This window comes from Nuphar pumila, chromosome 4 (genome assembly GCF_984573655.1).
Source record: "Nuphar pumila chromosome 4, dmNupPumi1.hap1.1, whole genome shotgun sequence".
NCBI classification, from domain to species: domain Eukaryota; kingdom Viridiplantae; phylum Streptophyta; class Magnoliopsida; order Nymphaeales; family Nymphaeaceae; genus Nuphar; species Nuphar pumila.
The window spans coordinates 108,000,813-108,016,793 of record NC_143252.1 but is presented as its reverse complement, the minus strand read 5'-3'; the positions used below and the strand labels follow the sequence as shown (position 1 = coordinate 108,016,793).

General features: G+C 38.0%; 1 protein-coding gene across 2 annotated transcripts; it reads right to left on the bottom strand.

The window, feature by feature from the left end:
• Positions 1-486: 486 nt before the first annotated feature.
• On the bottom strand, positions 487-6,202 carry LOC149840475 (F-box only protein 6-like). 2 transcript variants are annotated; one of them, XM_090004447.1, is made up of 3 exons: positions 5,939-6,073; positions 3,624-3,687; positions 487-1,820 (listed from the first exon to the last, which is right to left on the bottom strand). In XM_090004447.1, exon 3 carries the CDS (start codon positions 1,739-1,741, stop codon positions 605-607), a length of 1,137 nt encoding a protein of 378 aa, XP_089860573.1. In that variant the 5' UTR covers positions 1,742-1,820; positions 3,624-3,687; positions 5,939-6,073; the 3' UTR covers positions 487-604. The 2 variants fall into 2 exon arrangements, with proteins under 2 accessions (XP_089860573.1, XP_089860572.1); XM_090004446.1 differs by lacking the exon at positions 3,624-3,687 and having other exon boundaries at positions 5,939-6,202.
• Between the last annotated feature and the right edge of the window lie 9,779 nt (positions 6,203-15,981).

Here is a 15,981-nt window from a genome sequence, read left to right as displayed (position 1 = left end):
TCTGAACTGTGGCTGCAGGAAGAAAGATCATCAATGACAAATTCAAACCTGATAAGGCCAGCAGATCTAGAAATCACAGTATGGTTGCAAAGCTAAATAGAACCAAATGCTGAAACCTTCAGTCCTTTACATTTTATCAGAAGTAGAAAATCAAACAAACTCCAAATGAAATTGAATCCCATGAGACATTACCAAACATGCCCTTAGTCTCATTGACTGTGGGCTAATATTACTAGGTGGAAAAATAAGTTCCCCGTCCAATTTCCTCCGGTTATCCTTAGTAGACATCACTACGCGAAGAAACAATATTCAGCTAAATTAGCATTAAGCACCAGAAACTGTGAAAAACATACTTTCTACTTGAAAAGGAAGCATATTAGATTTCAAAACTATGTTGTATTCATACACGATATTTCATACATTTGAAGTACAACTACAATGATTATCATTAGCATCAGCATTATACCACCACCACAACCATGGGTATATCACTGGACAAAATTTGATTAAAAGAAAGCTTAAAATCTACAAGCTACACGTATAAACCATAAAAAGGTTACCTTACAAACGGATAAAAATGTGAAACCAGAAACATTAACGCAGATCAGGCAGAAGCAGTTATGCATGGAACAAATGAAGTACCACATGCTATCCACTGCCTCTTCCGACCACGAGGAAGCATGCAGCCTGGCACTTTATGCCACTTTTTGCTTGATATCTCATAAAGAACCAGGCGATTCATCTGCTTAGAGCGCAGCGACAACAAAAGCAGGCCCCTGTTACCCAAGCACGTCATACGCACCTGCTTACCATAGAACTCTAAGCACATCATATTTGGCATTCTGTCAACCTCCTTCCACAAGAGAGTCATCTTCTGGAGCTCCCATATGCATACGCATGTGGCAGCATTCTTAGTGAGCAAGCCAACAAGCATGATGCGACTGCTACACTCTGCCAGTGTGTGGTCATTTGAGTGGGGCGGGAGCGGTATGCTAAATTGCCGCCACACATGGCTCTCCATGTTGTAGGTGATGAGGCCGTCCGGATTAGCATGCATAAAATACAGCACTCTGCCAACAGAAACAGTCTGAGAGCGGAAGTTCAAGTCAAGAGGAAGCTTGATACAAGAAGGCAAATTTCCTGGACGAGTCCAACTGTTACAAACAGAATCATAAACCTCATAATCTCCATTAGCTTCTAACCATATTATCTTGTATCCACTCCCAGTAGATTCTGCTGTCAGAGTCATCCCAACCGCAATACGTGACCAATCACGAACAGATCTTGAAGGCAAAGCCTTGAAAGCCTGTGTGAGAGGATTGCAGACAAAGAAGTTCCTGTGCCCAATATCAAGAAAGCAAACCAGACCACCAGCTGAAGTCACCGGGAGAACAATGCCCTTTGCAGGGAAGGGAGGCATCAAAGGGTGATGCCATTTCTTCAGCAAAGGATTGTACATGGCTCCACTGTTAGTGTTCTCATGAGTTATGGTGTAAAACCAAGGACAAGGTTGCTGGACTTGGGCACACTGCTGTGAGAAACTATGTGATGACAACAAGGAGTTCCACTTGCGACAGACAGAACGGAAGCGGAAAAAGGTGGCAACAGGCAATCTAGCAATAACAACCTCAAACAAATCCTCCGGAAATTCTTTCCAGATATTCTCTTCCATAACTATCTCGTGGTTCTTGTCTCTCCGTTGTTTCTTGGAGGGTGGGCACTTTGCTTCACCCAGCTTCATTGTGTCAGACTTCACTCCTTTTATAATACTATGGCGATTGTCACTATTTGAACCACTGTCAAGGTTGATAAAACACCATCTGCATAGGAGATCAATCCACAATTAGTGATTCTAGTTTGAGTTCAATGGTCCTGAGAAGCATGGATTATAGAAATGTAATCCAATAGTATCAGGCAAACTTTCGAAGTGTACAAATGAAACAAGTAACAGTTTTAGCCAACCGTAAAAATGAATAATTTGTTGATTTTGAAAACAATGCAGCTCAATAAGCAAGAAGGAGAAGAACACTGCCCACTATCAATAACCACAAACCAGATTGAAGACCACCAGCTACTAACTCTAATATTTGTTAGACCATCAATGGCAGACAAGCAATCGAGCAATGTTGAGAAAACCAATAGCTATGAACAAGGACTTCCAAATTTCAACATTTCTCCTCCAAAAGTAATTCCTCTAGCACCAAACCTTCTCATTTCAATGAAAATGCAACAGGATTATCACCTGCTAGGCTTGCCTTTACTTCCTGCATTCCCTTTTAATCAGCAACCTCACATCAATCTCTCAATAATTTTACAGGGGTATTAAAGTTCGGTCCATTTTAGAACCTGAACAATCAAAGCTTTTCCCTTTGAACAGCAACATTCTAGCATGGGTCGTCAAGCAACTGGTAGGATCATGCCATAGAGTAGGTCTGGTGAAATTCACTATTAAAGGCCATGGCAAAGCCAAAGAAAGATAAAAAAGAGTTACTCCAACAAGGAGGAATCACACAACATTTTTTTGGAAAGCAGGTTGAAAGCCTATTTCTGAAGAGGTGGTTTTTAGCATTTATTTTAAGGTTTGATTATATGGCCCTATTTCTGAACATCATGTTGGTTGACAGGAAATTGTCCACCATCATAACTATATGATCCTCTCAACCACCATCCCCAACCTCCCACTCCCTCTTTCTCTGTAAGAGCAATATCCACATGCTTCCTCGTATGCTACTACGAAGTGCAAACGACATTCAAATACAAAAATGGTATCAAAAGTATGAGTGAATATAATCACCAACAGGGATTCTTACTCCCCAACACACACACCCTCCCGACCCTAGAACTTGTTAGATTTGAAGCTTAGTAGCATCATCCTAATACTGGTCCATAACACACTCCTATTCTCCATGTATCATCTAGGTGTTCCTTGTTCAATTTGATGTGTTTTCTGTCTAAATACTTAATTCTAGAGGCTCAAAGAGACTAAGATGCTAATAATATCTGTCATGACAACATAGATTAGTGCAAGACTTCAGCATACAAAGTCATGGGTTTCAAGATGGTTAAAGATTCCGTAATCCTGGCTGCTATTAAGAGCAGTAACCGATCACAGGTGGCATGAGATTAGCAAGAAGGAACTAGTTGATTCAGAGAGACATGACACTTGTTTTAAGATATGTTCTCATTACAATAAAATGCAATAATTGCTAAAGAGAATAGACTACTAAAATTGGCAGCTATAATGACAGCTGGTACACAAAGCGCTGATGGTGTTAAACAAGTATCTACAAGTTAACAAATAAGAATCTTAGTCAAGTTTTAACAACAATCTGTGTTCAAATATTGGATTTCAACCTCATTATATTCCACTAATCCATTGCACATTTGATCAATGTCCTTCAAGCCTCATGCTCTGTTCTAACGGTCTCAAAATTTTCCATACCAGAACAAATATTGTAACATAGAATTCAGGACACCCCATACAACCATTCGAAAATACTAACAAATACGTGCAGCTTAATATATGAAAAAAGAATATGTAGAGAAGAACTCTTACAACTATGCTACTAGAACCCAGTGGGGAAAAGAGAAGAAGTTACTGAATCTGCTAGATCAAACAATACCTTCAAATTGAAAAGTGTGTTCCCTTCCTTTCTTCTCAACTGAGCAGGACATCAACAGATAACTCTATTGCCATCAAGAAATCCCACCAATTACAAATTTATACCGAAGTGAATCATCCATCACAGTATACATATTTGTTCTTTATCATTATCGGAAAAATCAGCAACAGAACAAAGAACATATTAAATTATGTGGAAATAAATGGTCTGATCCACAGAAAACCATAGTTGCGGACACAGAACCTACATAATTGAAGGAGCAACTCAACCCATCAAACACCCCCCCCTAAAACCAACAAAAACACCCAAGGAAGAGTAAATAATTCTACCAATGAGGATAATGGAAACAAAACAACAATGCTCACTATGCCTTTAACAGAATTTTCTAAATTCAGGCTTTAATTGTAAAGGCATGCACAAAGTTCATTCTTCCCACTTTTTTAAACGAATCACAAATGTTTTGAGAAACTAACATCCGCAAAAGTTGTCCATTAGTGTTTTCAAGATTTCAAAAAAAAAAGAACAAAAACGCATTTCAGCATGACATAAAACCTTGAAAACAAAAACAACAAAAAAATGGTTCAGATACACAGGAAAACCTAAGTAGTTCCAAAAGTAATAAAAGAAAAGCGCAGAAATCACAAGCATTCACCAAATTATACCAAGAATTTTTTTTTAGAAAAAAAAAAAACTCAACGTATTCAATCTTCAATCCCCTAAAAGTATACATATATATATCACTTGGTCAAGGGAAAAGCCTTTATGAAAGCCCTCATAACCTAAAGCCGCCAAAAAAAACACAACCATTTAACAAAAAACGTGAAAATTTTTGCCATTAATCTCTGAACCGCAAAATCCCTTGTCAAAAGAAGTAAGCAAATAAATAGATAGCTCCAGAAGCTCAATATCACTATCATTATGAAAGATAGCTCGCGGAATATTAGCATCTAACCGCAGAAACAACTTCAAAAAGATTTTCTTTTCAACAAAAGGCAAGACCGAAAAATTACAAAACAAAAGGAACCGCTGTCACGAGAAAAAAATCCTGCAAATAAAACGCATCAACAAGTCATAATAAAAATATTAAAAAGAAAATCCGTCAAAAGAACTAATTAAGAAATTTGCCTCAAAAAAGCAAAAGATTGCCACTGCAAGGGGCGTTTATTTAGAATCAACCCACTGATCCAGAAAACTGGAACAGCCAATGAAATTGCCTTGTCGAGCGCAAGAAAACCACTCCATCCCACGTTTCCGGACAAACAGGGATTCACACCTCCAACTTATCCAGAAAACTGGGAAGATGGGATATCGCATTACAGCACACATTACAAAACACCAACTTCTCACAGCTAGGTGGGTAGGTAAGGGTTACACCAAACCCACCATGAAAGTGTCTGAAACCAAAAGAACGAACAAAATCAAACCAAGAAAACTCAGAACCAGCCAACCAATTAGGACAACAACAAGGTCAAAGAAGGCCAATAGGAGAGGACGACGAAGATAGACATCTAAACACCCCCTTAGCCGGAGTTGGGATACTCCGACTTATCCAGAAACTCGGACAAGTCGGGATATTGCATTATAAAAATAAAATACAAATCACCAACTTCTGCCAACCAGGTTTACAAGTAAGAGGGTGGAGAGAGCTGCATAAAACTGCACGCTCCACTGATCCAGAAAAATTGGGTGAAGTCAGGATATCTCATTATAGAGGAAAACACAAAACACCAACTTCTCCCAACCCCCATATACAAGTGGGGAGTGCACCAAAACCCCCATCAAAGCTTCCGCAACCAAAAAAAATTAACACAACCAAAAAACAAATTAAAAAACTAACCAAACTCTCCATTTAGCACAGAAACAAGATCAAAGAACAACAAAACAAGAGGACAAAGATACACATACAAACACCCCTTAGCCGGATGCTCCAACTTATCCAGAAAACTCGGACGATTCTGGATATTGCATTATAGAACAAAATACAAAACACCAACTTCTCCCAACCAGGTTTACAAGTAAGAGGGGGGAGAAAGCTGCATAAAACCGCACGCTCCAACTTATCTAGGAAAATTGGGAGAAGACAGGATATCGCATTATAGATCCTAATACAAAACTCTAACTTATCCCAACCAGGTATACAGGTAGTGGGGTTCACCAAAACCACCACCAAATTATCCGCAACCAAGAAAAGAGAGAGACCACACTCAAAAACAACCAAAAAACAACAAAGGGGGGGGGGGGCGTAACGAAACTCGCCAATTAACAACAACAAGAGTAGAAGCAAGACGGGAAGGGAATAAAAAGAGGGGGCTTGCCTTTCGGGGTTGGCGCGAGAAGAGGAGGCGAAGGGAGAGGGAAAAGAGCGCGTCGCCGAGTCGACGTTGTAAAGCTCACAGAGAACGTGAGGGTGGAGGTGCGAGATGATTTGCCTGAGCATAGCAAGGCTCTCCATTCCCTCTTCCTTCTTCCTCCTCTCTCTCTCTCTCTACTCTCTCCTCCGGTTACTCTTCGGCCTGCTCGTGCTTCCGACTCATCCCTTCCATCTCTCTCTCTCTCTCTCTCTCTCTCTGAGTCGACTCTCGGCGGGAGGAGGAAGACGGTAGTAATAATAGTTTGCGTACAGAGGGTCTTCTGTTTGACGCTGGGGTTTAGGGTTAATTACTGGGGTGCCATTCTTGTCTTCGACCTTGGTTGTTCCGTGAAGCAAAGGCTGATGCTTTGGAGTTTGGGAACATCTTTGACTCTTCCTCTCAGGAGACAGAGGGATAGTTGGTCAAACTGGAGATTGGACGGAAAAGGGCATGGTTTTAGTTTACTAGGTGAACTTTGTGTTTTTTCGTTTTTCACCTTTGTTGTGATTGTTTGGTCTTTGGGGGAGGGCAGGTATATCTTCTTCAAGGGTGTTTGTTTTATGCTGTATTTTCACGGGAGATATGGTTTTTTTATTATAAAGGGTTAAGCAAGCATGTCTATAAAATATATATATATATATATATATGGTGGGACCTACATAATAAACACAAAAAAAATAACTCTTTTTTTTGTCAAAATTAGTTCCTTGTTTCTACCTCCTTCCATGGGAAGCACTTTCCCTCCAAAGTGATTCTTTGGAAGGAAAGAAGCTTCCCATACTTTATACCCTACTATTCCCCACTCCCACCTCCCAGCCACACCTTGGAAACCTTACCTTGTATGTTTGTTTCTTTGTCTTATAATCTTTTATACATATGTATTTTGCTATAATCAATTGTACCTACAAAATAATCTCATGACGCCACTTGTTTTAATTCAATCAAGTTTTTATGAGTCCGAACAAATCAATGCATTTATAACTGTTGATTTTTAAATTGTCAAATGGGATTCCGGCATTACAAAAGTCAGTTCTCACTAATAAAAATATATAAATCACATTTATGATGTTAGACGTGAGAATAAAATATTGTTTATAAGTCATTTGTAAATACAATTATTTGTAGCAAATATTAACTCATATATATATATATATATGTGTGTATAGTATCAGGTAGGTGGGAAATTGATATGTGTTAAATGGGTTTTTCTGCTTTTTCTGTATTTTTTAGCAGTTTCAACCCCATAAATGTGTTGGGCATGATCAATTTATGAGAAATCCATAGCTTGATCATATGTTTTCAATGAAAAAATGATATTTGGAGCCTCAAAATTTTACAAAGATTTTGGACCTTCATTTTTTGAACCTTATAAAAACCCACCCATGTGTTGGAATCAAACACTTTAAGAGCATATCCCTATAAAATCAAGTTCATAGATCACATTTGTATGGTCAAAATTTAAAATAAAACTAAAAAACTTTGAAAAACTCATTTAACATATATCATTTATCACCTATCATTTTCACCTACCCATTACTCTCTCTCTCTCTCTCTCTCTCTATCTATCTATATATATATATAATCTATTTATTTATAAAGATAGCGATAGAGAGGTGAGGAATTGATGGAAACAAACCGTGTTTGTATATATTTTTTCGATTATATTTATTTATTATACATAAAGTGCACCTTTTCTTTCTCTCTATTTGTTTTATGCATAATGTAGGGAATGAGGTAGCCCTTGACTTTATATTATCTTACATTATATATAATTGTTGGGATTATATACTTTTAAATCAATAAAATTGATTTGCATAATTTATCTATTTGTTTATTCGAATAGTGAAGGTGGGGAACGTTAACTTGTAGTATTTGACAGTAGGTGTTTATTAGTTCAGCTATTTTAGTCAAACATCTTTAATTTGTCTACACCTTTGTGTGATGGGGAAAGGAGGCCGTTCAACCAAAGGATGGTTGAAAATCTATAATTAATGACTATCGGACGGTGCTCTTGTTAGAAATATGTATTACACGAAGACTTTACGGCATAGAGGCAGATTTTTCAAAAAATATGAAAAATCGATGGTTCACAAGGTATTTAAGACTTTACAATTCAACCAACAGGGGATCCACTTGTCTGGTAGGAGAAGATATTTCAAGTCACCTTGTGTTGGGACGTTGCAGGTTCAAAACCCAATGGTATAGTTGTATAACAAGTAATTGTCTAACTAACCCCAACTTGCCTTTAAAAAAAACTTTGCAAGCTGATTTTATCGCTTTCAAAAAAGCATCTAAGCATTGAAAATTTATAATCTAAAACATATTGTTCACTAAATAAATGAACGATGAAAATCCAATATGTAAAGTCCAATCAATGAAAAACTACTTGATTAATAGAGAAGGAACACCATCCTAATAACCCTCTCTTGCCTCTATTTGTTTTAAATTGTGACCATGTACTCATTATTTGGTAACCTTATTATGCACATGCAATGAGAAAGAGAATTTAAACTAAGGCTCAAAAACAAGCCGAGTTGTTGGTCGTTCAACTTGTAGGTTGGGATAAGCATGAACAATAGGTACTGGGCTCTGCTGGACTCTTAAAAGCTTATTAAGTAGTAAGAGATATATTTTAGATATATTTTATACATATTTTACATGTATTTTTTATATTTCTATTTTTCCCGGTTCTAAAATAATGTTTTTGTTTATAAACAAGTCAGTACCAACTCGGCTTGTTTTAACTTGGGCTCATTATGAGTTCCAACTTGCTTGGCTTGCCACAAGAATGAGCCAAACCTAAACACTTCAAGCTCGGCTCATTTACTAGCCCTAGTTTAAACGATGAAAACCATATGTGCCTTTTTTTTATATTCACTTGGTTTGTTACTTATTGAAATTACATTACATGTTTATATATTCAATGTATTTTTGAACAAAACAATCTTTGACCCTTTTTGATTGGCTACGTAACATGGTAACTCCACCAAAGTCCATAAAACTCCATAGCACTACGATGAAAAGAATACGTTCATCTCTTTTACTTTTTTGCGACTATCTTTGAATATAATGCTTTGTTTTTGTGTTGTTAGTCAATAACTAGGGATGGCAGTAGGCCGGGGCGGGGGACAAGGTCTCCACCCCCATCCCGTCTCAAAATCCTATCCTCCATCCTTGCTTTTATCCTTGAGCGGGTTTTGATTTTAACCTCCATCCCCGTTTCATGTCCGGTTCAAACTAGGCAGGACAGGCCCCGCTTTTCCTCGGTCCATTGTCATCTCTAAAAAAGGATCGGGGAGGGGTAGGGCAAGGCAGGAATCAATGATGATGATGGGGCAGGGCGGGAGAAAGCATAAGTTCATCCCCGTATTCATCCCTACACAAGTTTTGATTTTAAACTCCATCCCCACCTCCACCCTCGTTTCATGTCCTCCTTCTCGGGTTCAAATGGGGCGAGGCAAGGTGGGCCCGTTTCCTCTCGGTCCACTGTCATCCAGGCATAATGTGTTAACTTATATCACTATTTTTGCTAATTAATTATCTTTCGTATCTTTCCTTTTCACTTAGAAAAGGAAAACCGAAAAATAAGGCTTGACTCGTAGTTTTCTATAAAAATTAAGGGATGATTTAAAGGGCTGGGTTGGAATTGTTTCCTTAGAATGAAGGCCATTGATGATAAATGAGAAAAAGAATCCATCATTTCTTTTGGTAATATCCTGACTACATTGAGGGTATTAGTGATATTTTCTTATTCTAAGCAGCAAGGCAAGCAGTTGGAAATTGATAAATCTTTTAATGGGCCAGGGTTGTTATGGTAATTTTGCTAATAAAGAAAGCTCTCCTTCTTACCTTTCTATCAATTACTCAACCAACTTTAATCTGATTTAATATTTTTGCCAAACTCATAATTAATGCATTCCAACCATTAACCACTGAAAAACTTGGACTAGCATTGTACTTTTTTTCCACCTTTAGCTTCACTTGTACTGACTTGACATTTATTACTTATCCAAGCACAAGGGGTCCTCAACCCTGCACCCATGTCACAAGGACACTGCAAATGACTCAAGACACGCCCGTCGCCCTTATTGTGTGAATTTTCATTAAGAATTGTATACAAGAGAACATAATACAATGACTCGGGGATTCAAATGCGTCGAGGTCTTGCAATTTTTGGCTGTTTTGGATCCAATTTTGATCCAAATCTTCATGCATTTTTAGCTTTTTCTAATCCGAACAGTTTGCATCCCTACAATGACCTCTAAGAGTTGCTCACATGGTCTTAGGCTCCCAAGTAAGGAGGTCTCTCCTATCCTAAGTTTAAGCCTTTATATGAGTGTGATCTTTCGCAAGGCCGAACAAGCTCTGCTCATCTGGTAGGGCTGACTTGTGACTGTCACCAAGTTAAAAGAACGTCACAAGTTTGAAACTTATGGGTGGCATCCTTTGCCGCAAGGTCGAAGCTGGGTGTATTCCCAAGGTGCAGTCGGTGATGGGGTTTTTACTTGGATTATCCAAAAAAAAAAAAAAATTTATCGCCGCCAGGTCTCCATTCTAAGTTACAGTTTATCTATGTAATAAATAAAGAAAAAAACATATACAAAAGATGACACGACACAAAAATAAATTATAGTATTCCTAAGACATTGGGTTTGAACCTCAAATGCCAAGGTCCACACTAGGTTTAAGTATTAACTTGGTCTAGTTGATCATAGCTAGACTAGGACAAGGCTCAATACAAGTGTGTCTCGACTGAGCCTAGTTGTCAAATTTTGTATACAAGGACTTTTATATCGTTACAACTAAGTAGGTGGACCTAATCTTTTCAAGTTTGGTGTTTGTTTTGAATTTTATGGTGTTTTTTAACTGTTGATTGCTAATCACATGTACTGCCAAAGTGTGTGTGTGTTGGGCTGGACTTGGCAAGATCCAGACAATGGGAAATCATCATATTTTCTAGGATTTCAGTGGAAGCCAAACAGACCATCAAGGGGTGTGTATGCATGTGGGACCCAGGCTATAGTTGCATGACATGATTATGGTTGAATCTTACCTCTACACCAATAAGTGGGTGCACCTAATGTGTTATTATCATCCATGTTGCTGAAAAAGAAAGGTAAAAAAAAGGGAAATACATAGCAATTAAAGATATCACGAATTTGATGTTAGCTGTTTGCTTTTCTTTTGGTGTTAACCATCATGATCCCTTGGCCCTTAATGTTTGTGCATCTGAATCATGCCTGTCACTCTCTGGTTCCCTTTCAGTCGGATTTAGGTTGGATTCATATCCGTAGGGGTGTCAATGGCTCAGGTTTGGTTCGGCACAGTTGTAACCAAACCCAGACCGGATTTGAGATGATGGTACCAGCTCTGGACCCGAGTCTAATTGAAATCAGATAAGAGAAACCATACCCAGAGCCTATAAGGATTCTATGAACAGGACCCTATAAAATAATACTTTTCATCTTTTTTACATTGAAAATTTGTGGATCTTAGTTGGAACTCCGATCGGTCGGACCTGGGTCTATTATAAAATTTCACAAACCATACTCGGATTCATATACTAATTGGACCCTTTGGGTCTGACCCAGATTCTAATTGAACCTTCTTGTTTATCACCAAAACCTGGCCCCATAGGTTATGGTACTGGTCTGGTTCGAGTCAAACCTGGCCGATTGACACCCCTACATACACGGATAAAGGTCTATAAATGCGACCAGGTCAGACGGAAGCGGATTTTATAAACCAGATAGATGGTCCAAAATGATCTAGATGATTATGATCAGGTCTAAGAATGTGGATCTGGACCTGGTATGGACCTAAGTAGATGCAAAGGAGTTTAAGAAAGGTGTTGGAGCAGGATGGTGATGATCAGATATGTGGGTGCTATCCCAGACCCGAAAAAATGGTGTTTGCAGTTGGACTTGGATCAAGTATATGATCCATTGGTTGTCGTAACACGAAGTATGTTAGTCCTGAGTAGGATCCAATCCGATCCGTATTTGAGCATGGTCAGATCATATCTTACACCAACTTGAATTGAACAAGCACTGGAAATGTTTGAATGTTGTTTTCATATCTTTACCATGTTTTCTTTATCCATGGACCTTCAGTGAATAGATCCAGTGCACAGCACCCACAGAGTAGGGCATCCAGTATCCATATGTAGACCTCATTAAGCCCTAAAAAATGTTGGATCTTGTTCTGGATCCATTTAACTTTGACACTGATCCATTTCCTGCTTAACCCCATTTCCACTTGCCAAAGCAATGAAGGTTGAAAGGGCAATATCTGTTTGGTAGTTAATTCATGAAACTTGCCTTGGATTGAACAACTTGCACCACAAAGTGTGGTTTTTTGGTTGCTTCACAACCACAAGAGATGCAAGTCGTCGTTGCAATGATTCACAAGTAGCTGATGGGCAATGTTTAATCTTTCCATCAAGCTTCACAGTGACACGGTTCGGATTCTTTACACATGTGGGTCCAACTGATGGGTCCTCCTCATGGGCTTGAATCTTGATCCAAATAGATCTAACCTATGATCCCGATCCGGAATCAAACCCAAAACGTCGGATTGGAAGAATCCAATTGCATCAGGACTGCACGTTAGGTTCTTATTTTAAGATATGGATCTGAGCATAGTTCCTAGATCTGACCAAATACCGGATCCATTTGCAACCCCAGTCCAAGTTCAGCTGGATGTACTTGGGCAACTTTGACCTACACCTCGATGTGTTTGTTTGTTAGTGTTCAAGCTGGGCTCAGCCATCCCTATCAATAATGTGACCTAGGCTTGAGAGAGACAAGTCTCGTTCATAATTAGCAAAACTCGTTTAAACAAGTTCCTTTTCATAAAACTTTCAAAAAATTGAAACTCCATCTTCTTCAAAAAATCGTCAAAAAAACGCTTTAGTTTGAGAGAAGCGTTTAAAACACAAACTTATATTTAAGTAAAATATTTTTCAAAAAGCCTCAATTACTGACCCAATCATAATGATTCATGATTCCGAATCTCATTGTTCTTATATCATACTTATTTTTTCATAAAAAAAATCTCATATATATGTCCATTTTTTTTACCCCGTTTTATTAAAATTAAAATCAAATTAAACTCGTAAGTATTGTTTGCCGGTTTTTTTGTGACTCGTTCTTTTATGCCATTTTCTTCAGTCATCTTTTTGAATGCGAGACCTTTCAAACAATGTATTCAGTATTTGAATGCGAGACCAAGCTTGTATAGTGAACAACTTGGACCAGTAGCTCCAAAGTCAAGTGCTTCCACTTTATACCAATGAAAGTAAACAGTTTCCATTGGAAAAAAATTCCCATGGAAATATGTTATGGTCTTTGAGAATGAAGAAACTCAGTAGTGTGGGGCTGTAAAACGGTCCTAATCTGGCTGATTCAGATTTTGTTTCAGGTGTAAATTGGTGTGTAATGCAAGGTTTTAAAACCAGGTGACTCGTCACTCGCCTCATCCTTAAGTGACTCATGACTCAGCCAGGTCATGTTAACTTTATATTTTATATAAAATACATAAATATATGTATATATTATGATTATTATATATTTTTTATAGTACTTTACCAATATATTATATGATATTTTTTATAATAGATTTACATATATAATCACATTTTTATATATAATATACATAATATTTATATTATATTTTATATAATACATGTAATTATACATAAAATATATTACAAGAGTTTTTTTTGTTTTAAAAACTTCTCATATCAAAAATTCTCATGGGCAAAACTTTCATTTTTTTATAAGAGTTTTTCTCTATTCCAAATGAGAGAGAGGAGGGTGGTGGTGAGATGGATGGTGGTGGTGATAATGAGATGATCCGTGGTGATAGTGGTGTTAGATGCGGTGGAGGGTGAAAAATAATTTTTCTATTGGTAGAAAACATTTTACCATATCCCTCTATAGAGGAAAAAACATTTCTCTACATTTAAAAGGGTCGAAAAAGCTATAAGAATTTTCCATTTTGCGTCACTTTTACTACATCTTTCTCGCTTCCAAACGTGTCATTGACTACCCTCCATCTATGAGGCGTCAGCTGTAGGGTGTGGTCCCAACGAAAGATGAATGGCAGCTCAGGTGCAGCCGCACAGTAAAATGTGCAATGTGTTTGCACCTGATCCACAACCAGCAGCACATTGAAAGTTTTCAATCAGTATACCGGATCTTCATCTTCTATCAACGGCTATAAAAAAAAGACACGTGGAAGGATTTTATTAGTCAGTGACAAGCCAGAGACATTACTTCAATTTGAGCCATCATGTTTTTTGTGCCCCATCTGGGTATGAATTAAGGGTGTCAACGGGCCAGGTTTACCTGGACCCGAAGCCTATAGGGTCTGGATATGGTGATAAATAAAAAAACTTGGGTCTGGACTCAAAGGTCCGATTAATATATAGACCCGGGTATAGTTTGTGAAATTTTATACTAGACCCGAAAATTTCTAATGTAAAAATATGGTTTTGCTTGGTTTGGTTCCTGCAGTTTTTATGGGTTTCAGGTATGATTTTTCTTATAGTGAACTCGATTAGACTCAGGTCCGGACTCAATACCGTATGATCAAAGTCTGATTCTATCAGGGTCCGAACCAAACCAGACCCTTTGACGCCCCCTTAGTATGAATGGCATCAGTTAGTGGGGCCCAACCTGGGTATAAAAAAGACGGCTTTTAGAAGAAATGATGGGTGCAGGCTCACGAGTGCCATCTTTGGCCTTTGGTTCGTCCAAGACAATGATGGCCTTGTTCACCTAATCATGACTGGATGGTACCCTTATTCATAGATCCAATATGATGATCATGATGGCCCCCATGTATCATGCACACGGTGCCATACCATAGGGTCCCCATGCTTTGTACGCATCATGGCGCTTGAGTTGAGCCCCCATCATCATTAACGTTCTGTTCTGATGTGTTTTAGCTAACAAGTAGCTTGACCCAATCATTAGACAGTCAGTCAGTCATACATCATCATAATGAGTACCTATCTAAACGGGGTTGACATGCAGTGGACCGGGGGTAAGTGTAACGGGCCTCACCAGCCTCGACTTGGTTGGACCGGACATGGAGGACATGAAATTAACAAGGATGAGGACAGGAATTGAAGTTAAAATAAAACGCATGCAGGAAGAAATATGAATCGATCAAAAAATAAATAAAAAATATTACATATCAATTTTCAATAAAAAAAAAAGTGACACATGTTAAAGCTATTAAAATAATAGTAAATAATATTAGAAATTTATTTAAGCTATTTTTTATATTTTATTAAAAATAACCGATTCAGATCAAGTGTTGTGTCTATTTTCTACATAATACGCACCGATACGGACAACACTGCTCTGTAGTCATCCATAGCAAATGGGATCAATGGACGGGTTTTGATTGCTGGAAATCATCAGATCTGTTGGCTAGAGGTGGAACTTAGGGTTGTCAATGGGTCGGATTTAGATTATTAGATTTAGGCATTATTTCAATCCAACTTAATCGGATCTGATCTGACCTAATTGGATATGGAGTAGGATGAAAAGAAAGAAGATAAAATCAAATCCGAATCTGACTAGTCTAAACACGATATTTATACAAAATCGGATTCAGGTTTTTTAATCAGATTGAGATTGGATTTTCAATGTGAAAATAATACAGAATTCTATTTTTAATTGGATCCAGATTTAGCTACCGAATCAAAATATAAGATTTGAATTCGGGTTGGATATCTGGTTGCAGCCAACCCATTGACATCCCTACTCGTGGTGGATCTTGCATAGGGCTCTGGGGGGCAATCGAGCCTGGAGCATACCTTTGTAAAATTTCATACCAGACCCGAGTCCCTCAAGAATTCAGATTAAGATATGCAAATTTTTAATGTAAAAAAGATAAAATCATAGTTTTATTGTTATGAACTGGGGTTTGGTTCATAGAATTCTTATAAGACTCGGGGGTATGGGGTTTTTTTAGTTGTACGATCGAACCAG

Bases quoted from the DNA above. Each gene is read 5' to 3' on its own strand.
- LOC149840475 (XM_090004446.1), bottom strand. From the start codon at position 6,075: ATGGAGAGCCTTGCTATGCTCAGGCAAATCATCTCGCACCTCCACCCT. The intron at 1,821-5,938 runs GCAAGCCCCCTC...TCTCCTATGCAG, and splicing joins TCTCGCGCCAACCCCGAAAG to ATGGTGTTTTATCAACCTTG.